The 6,774-nt window shown below is 38.7% G+C and overlaps 1 protein-coding gene across 1 annotated transcript; it reads right to left on the reverse strand.

Annotated features, from left to right (window-relative positions):
* Nucleotides 1-780: 780 nt before the first annotated feature.
* LOC122038302 (sulfate transporter 1.2-like) lies at nucleotides 781-5,826 on the reverse strand. The gene is made up of 15 exons (XM_042597982.1): nucleotides 5,675-5,826; nucleotides 5,502-5,606; nucleotides 3,885-4,337; nucleotides 3,759-3,807; nucleotides 3,464-3,671; nucleotides 3,205-3,379; nucleotides 3,055-3,120; nucleotides 2,848-2,961; nucleotides 2,639-2,755; nucleotides 2,425-2,551; nucleotides 2,050-2,336; nucleotides 1,777-1,967; nucleotides 1,340-1,425; nucleotides 1,190-1,266; nucleotides 781-1,079 (listed from the first exon to the last, which is right to left on the reverse strand). The coding sequence occupies exons 3-15, from the start codon at nucleotides 4,218-4,220 to the stop codon at nucleotides 936-938; spliced, it is 1,977 nt and encodes a 658-aa protein (XP_042453916.1). The 5' UTR covers nucleotides 4,221-4,337; nucleotides 5,502-5,606; nucleotides 5,675-5,826; the 3' UTR covers nucleotides 781-935.
* Between the last annotated feature and the right edge of the window lie 948 nt (nucleotides 5,827-6,774).

The following is a 6,774-nucleotide window of genomic DNA, read 5'->3' on the forward strand; positions in this document are numbered from 1 at the left end:
GATCCATGAGCACAAGTCGGGGAGTCAAGTTGTTGAGCTAAAATAGTCAACTGCTCGATCCCACTATGGTCATGAGGATAATAAGAAGGAAGCAGCGGAGAGACATTCCCAATCGGGTGTGCTCTATAATGAATAAGCATTATAATGAATAAGGAGTGCAAGAATGTTCCCAAAATGAACGCACAGTTAAAATTGTGTGTGACTTTTTCAAGGATATTCTCAATAGGAGCAAAACAGATGATATCCTTCCTTCCAAATGGTCCAGTATTATCTACGCAATAATGTTTCCAATAGGGATGTTCATAAAGTGTTCATGAATAAAATCCTATGTCATCTTTCTCATGATGTTTCCAAAATGTGTGGACGGTTGAAATCATGTATGCTCTTTTATTGGGTCGTATGGACGATGAGTACCAAATTGTAAGACTGCCTGGCCTCATGGCCTAAGACATCTGTACGATGATCTATATGCTAGCCGTGTGCCTGAGAAATTCAAAGCCACCCTTGGCTGTGAAGCTGTTCAGAAATCCAGCCGCACGCACGAGGTGCTTAGAAATCTAGCCACGTGGTGCCTAGTCACTCGGAGTAATGCAACAGATCGCTCGCTTACTCATAAGGCGGCCACTCGGCTACTCCCTGCTCGACACTTCATTAATTTGATGGGTTCCGCATGGGGCATCTGGCGCTCTTCCCCGGTGGAAGGTCCATGGTGCATCACTCGAAAACAAATACGTTACTGCTGCAATTCGCATTCTTATTCGTGTGATAGCAAGCTGAGGAGAAAGAAACCCAGCAACTCATGCGCAATAGAAAGACCCAAAATCAGGCAAATACATAAACAAGCAGCATCTGATTCTTTTTTGAGGAAAATATGAGCTTCTTGCAGTGACCACTTCAATTCATCAAAGAATGAATCTTGCAGCACTTCATCAAGTTCATGCGTCTCTCCTTGAGTTCAAAGAACATGACATCACGGCTTCGCCGACGGAGAGGAATATCTTGTCCTGGCTTATCAGCTCTGTGAACTTCGCCAAATGGAGCTTCTGAATCACCACTGGGCCAGGGTTTGCAAGAACAAGCTGGAGGACAGATATGAAGACTGTAAGACTAGTTTATCAAAGAATTCGGTTGGTAGTCGGCAAGTGACTTCGGTTGTTACTAGAACGGGATAGCACTACTAACTACAAACCTGAACTTCTTGCTTTTGGAGGGTCTTGTAGAGTTCTTCAAAGGCGTGGATGCCACTCGTGTCGATATCTATCACAGCTGCAAAATAAGGTACATCAGAATTGTTTGATAACAAGGGAAGACAAACAAGAAAAAGCAATTAGCCGCTGACGTGACATGTCGACAATCAATATAGTTATTTTAGGTAGACTTTTAGCATTTAGCTGCTCCTCTTCATCTCTTAACCATCTTAGGATCCTGCAATATATAACCAGCCATAGCAATCATGAGTAGTTATGTGACTAAAGGAGTTTATAAAACCAGTATTTGCACTGAAATTTGAGAGCACTATACTAATAGTTCGTTGATAAAATGATAAATAGAACTGATGCTAAAAAAGGAAAACTAGCACACAATATCAGCACTATGAAAAACAGTGTGATCTTGATTGCCTACAAACGCATTCATGAAACATAAAACTAAGATACTGAATAGCACATTCTATCACTCAAACAACTTTTGAAAATTTATAAGATTGATTGCATTGGAAAATACAGAACCAAGAAGAAATCATAAAATTGAAAATACCCATTGTCAATTTGTCTTTACCTCTCCTTGACATAGTTAGAGTTCGTGAAGTACACAGCTGAATCAATTCTTACTATCAAAGCTCCGGGAACCTTGGCTGCTTCTGGGTACTGTTCAATGTTTCTATATAGTGTTGTTTTTGGAAGATTCCCAAGTAAAGCAGTTCTTGGTCTTGTTACTTGCAGGAGGATCTTTGCAAGTGAAATGCAGACCTATATGGAGGAACAATTTCATTGCAGATGAAAGTGGGGCAGCAATAATAAAAGGAGAGACGAAGATCAAATAGATTCTTACAGCAATCAAGAGACCAATTTCAACAGATACAAAAACTACTCCAAGGAAGGCTCCCATGCACGCAATAAAATCAAACTTATCAACTTTCCAAATGCGTAATGCTGCTTCATAATCAATGAGACCAATCACTGCCGAGATAATAATAGAAGAAAGTATCGCGTTTGGGGTGTACTTGAAGAGAGGTGTGATCAATAGCAAGGTAAGCATCACTACCAGTGACATAACAATATTGGACACAGTTGTCTGACAGCCAGACATGAAATTGACAGCTGAACGTGAAAAGGAACCTGCAGGAAATACATATTTCGATATCTTAATGGCGGTGATAGTTCTCCTCCATCAATGAACAATTTCAGATAATGCCTAATTCATTACCTGTTGCCACATAGCAGGAAGTCATTGAGCCAATTATGTTCATGGTTCCAAGTGCAACCATTTCCTTGTTTCCATCCAACTGGTAATCCTTCATGGCAGCAAATGTTCTTCCAATTGCAATTGCTTCCTGTGGATGTACAGTGTGTCTTCTAACTTCAATTGAATTGGAAATATTAATTTTTGTGATTTTAGTGTCACGGTTAGGGTTTGGTACCGTTAAAGCTATCATTCCAGCTACCACTCCGATTTTGAATCCTTTTGCAGCGTAAGGGCCGCTGAAATGAATCTGGGTGACAGAGGATGGATTGATTCCTCTGTCTATCTTTTTCACCTGCATAGAATTTGCAAATGAAACCCAGTTCAGTATACTAACTGAATATAATTATCGTCACTTGCACAGCTATAGCAGAGGTAAGAACTTACAATCTGTACGCCGTGCTTATCAGCCCTGGTTATGTATACGAAAAAAGTGGAGACGATAACCGATACCAGTGGTGCCATTGCAGGTACCCAAAAAAACTTTTTCCTTTTCTTCCCCTGTAAAATTAATTGCAATTACTAAAAGATGTAAAATTAATCATAAAAATTCTCCCGTTTGCATTCTTCTTGAAATGAGGATTGAGGGCGCACAATGTACTTAGCGAACATTAGAAATGCCAAAAAGGATGCTCCAATCAATATTGTCTGCCAGTTCCACTGCAAAATTGTCAAACTTCAGTGAGATTTAGCGAAACAATCAACTCGCAATAAGTAAAAGACAGGGATAGTTAGTAGAATTACCCCATGGTGAACAGAACCCCAAACAGACTTCATCACGGAAACAATATCTGTATTCTTGGTGAAATTTTTAATTCCAAGAAATCCCTTTAGTTGCTGAAGAGCGATAGTAATTGCAGCACCACCCATAAATCCAACAATTGCAGCATGTGAGAGAAATTCGATAAGAAAGCCTAGCCTGTATTATCAAACAATAGAACTGGCATCACTTTTTGAACTAGGATCATGCACAGAGAGAGAGAGAGAGAGGGAGAAAATTCACCTAAGCAAACCCAATGCTGCTTGAACGACACCAGCAAAAAAGGTTGCTGTGAATGCGAGCTGACGGTATTCCTCCTTGTTAGTTGTAGGATCTATTTCATTTTGTAGAAGAGTTCCAAGCAAGAGAGAGATAACTGCTACTGGTCCAATAGCAATATCCAATGAGCTACCCATTACCGCATAAATTAGTGGTGGAACAAAACTAGAGTCTGACAGGGAGAAAAGTGGTTAGTTTTAAATTTAAATCATAAAGGACATTAAGTTTACTTCGTGTGATCTAAAGAAGTCTAACTTACAGAGCCCATATTTTGGGTCAAGATTAGCAAGTTTAGCGTATCCAATGTCCTAGTTCAACAGTGATATGGTTTCAGAAATTGTATAAAAAAGAGAATCAACATATTCATATCTGTAGACATGCATACCTGAGGGATACAAAGACTAGCAATTGTCAGACCAGCAATTACGTCACCCTTAAACTTAGTAATGTTGTAGTTTCTTCCCCAGTCAAGGATCGGAAACAAGAACTGAAGACCCAAAACCAGCTTCCTGGATCTAGGCTGATCCTTGTAAGGGCGTAAAGGATCGTCTGCGAAGAATGTCTCTTTCAATGCATCTTTGAATTCTTTGACAAACTTCCTCTGAGGTGGGAATCCCACCTTGTGAACACACTTTAAGCTCTCTGTGTGTGTGATAGAGGAAAAATGATTGTCTAACTCAATATCCTTGTTTTCAGCTTCAGCTGTGACTGACTTCACCATTGTTTGGTTTGTGCTGATAGAAATGATGGTGCTAAAATTGGTGGGAACAAACACTGGCCTCCAAAAGCAAAACAATGCTCAGAAATCAACTTAATTGTCGTTGAATTTCAGCAGATGCTGCCACACAAAGTAACTATGTTGGATCTACTTGTTCTGTCCGTACATTATTCAGCATAAATGCAAAAGACAGACACTAAAAAACAAATTAAAGTAGATAACAATAGCAATGTGTCACTTGTTTACAAAACAACCATGCCAAAAGAATTAATTGATTTTGTTCTAATACCAACATATCAAATGAGCGTGTGTGTAACAATTTAAAATTTTAATAAAATCAAAGCAAAAGTGACAGAAACCATCACGACATATGCAATTTACCAAGAAGAATCATATTCTCGTGAGTATATAGAGACAATCTAAGGGCTGAGCACCATACTGTTCAAATTTATCGAGTGTCTCTCAAACTGCCATCCCAGTTGTGAATCTAGACGGTAAATGAACTATATGCAAGATAATAAAAGACTGTAAGAAATTTAGAATAAGAGATTTGTAGCAAAATATCGATGATAAATGTTTTACAATGTGTGAGAGGCCTATGTCTATGAGGATTGACTTAGAAATCAATCGGCATTTATGATGAAATGTTTCCTCCTTGCAGATTACCTTTCTCAAACCCATATATTCTTTTTTATTCCATTAGTTCGATGCCTTTAGGTGAAAGTGGCAGGAATGGACTACTGTCAATACGAAAAAAAGGCACTTCACGCAGTTCTACTACTACCTTCGTCGTGCACTAGAAGTATTTAGCACAAGCATAGTTAGGAAGAACAAAGCACAACCATGAAACTTTCAGAAAGTCCAGCGCTTCCAAGAAAAAACATCTTAATAAATGAAAAAGGTTCATTGCTAGAAAAGTTTGAAGTGTATACGATAGTACTCCAGATAATCTTCTGAGAGTGGGATAAGGATCGTTTGCCATCCAAAGTGCAAAAGACAGATTGAAACGAAAGGAGCGACCTATCGCCAAACCCCGTTGTTGAATTAAAAATCCTGGCTTTTAGATCAAAATACAGAAAATTTAAAATCTAAAGACCAAAGATCCGAAGCAATCAGCAGGATCCAGAAACCAAACAAAGTAAAATCCCCACCATGTCAAACAAATGTCGCATCAGACAAATCTTCCTCGAATCATTACAATGCGGAAAAGGTCAAAACCTTTTAGCCAACACGCCCAATGATAAAGAAACGGGAAAAAGTGGTGAGGAACCCAAAAGAACTCACATTTAAACTGCCGGACTAAATCTCCCTCATCCACAGTGGAGTATCCACGATTTGCCTCTTGCCAGTTCGTGCACTGCCCACCGCCACTACCCGTTCGAACATTCGCTGTAAAGGTCAAGAATGAACTACTCGCATGCAAAGCGTTCTTATATGAAAACCACCCGATCTCCTACCTTCCTCATTATGCCACCGATCCAAACCCTCGATCCCCGCCGGGGTGTGGGATTTGGAAAGGTAACCGTAGACAGAGTGAAATGCTCTGGAAATCGGAGGAGGAAAAGAAGGAGAAGACCGCAAACGCGTCCCCATCCATTGAAAATGATTTGACGACAAGCTTCCTTACCGAATATTACCGTAATAAATGGGATGCCAAAAGTGTGATCAAGTAATTACCAGTAATTATAAAAGTAAACTAAAATTTAGGAAGATAATAGGCAAAATACCGTGTTTTTGGTATTATTTGAGCATGGATTTAATTAAAAATCCATTTTAGGAAGATAAATTAAAAGGTTCTTATTAGTTTTGTTATCACAACAGCCCCCCTAGATGAAAAATATCAAAATAAGGTCTCTATCTTTTTTTTTTATCTTTATTATAATATATTTGTCAAAATTATTACAATCTACTTAATTAAAATTTATCAAAATATGTATTTCTTTAATAATTTTAAGCAAAAGCTGCTATAATAATATTATTAAAATAAAAATAAAATGAGATCTATTTAAAAAAATTTAAAATTTGATAATAAAAAAGCGTCATGTTTATTGTTGCGCTAAATTAAAGATAAATCCGCTGGTTTAAATGCTAAATAAAATTTTTTATTAAGAATAATTGAATATCTAGCGAATAAATAAAGAAAATTATAGCCATTTAAATTTTTTATGATAATTAAAATAAAATAAAATTTTAAATACTGTGTTTACTCTTAGGGTATATATATATATATATATATATATATATATACAGGAATGATATCCTGCGGGACTTAACATGCGCGTTTGTTCCCGCCTGCTTCGTTGGCGGATCGCGACGTGGACGCGGCATGTGGAGTTGGATGCATTTCCTCTATTTCTTTTCTTTGACTTTTGACTTTTGCTTTTGCACAGAACACACGAACCTGTCCTCTAGAGCAAAGGGCTCACGCGATCCGCCCTCTGGAGCAAAGCTAGGGCAAGCCGCACACCTTCCTCCTCCCTCTCAGTGCCTCGCGGACCTCGGCGTGTTCTCCTCGCTCTCAGCTTCACCCCCCCCCCCTCGCCTCCCTCGACCGCGA

This window comes from Zingiber officinale, chromosome 1A (assembly GCF_018446385.1).
Source record: "Zingiber officinale cultivar Zhangliang chromosome 1A, Zo_v1.1, whole genome shotgun sequence".
In the NCBI taxonomy this organism is placed as follows: domain Eukaryota; kingdom Viridiplantae; phylum Streptophyta; class Magnoliopsida; order Zingiberales; family Zingiberaceae; genus Zingiber; species Zingiber officinale.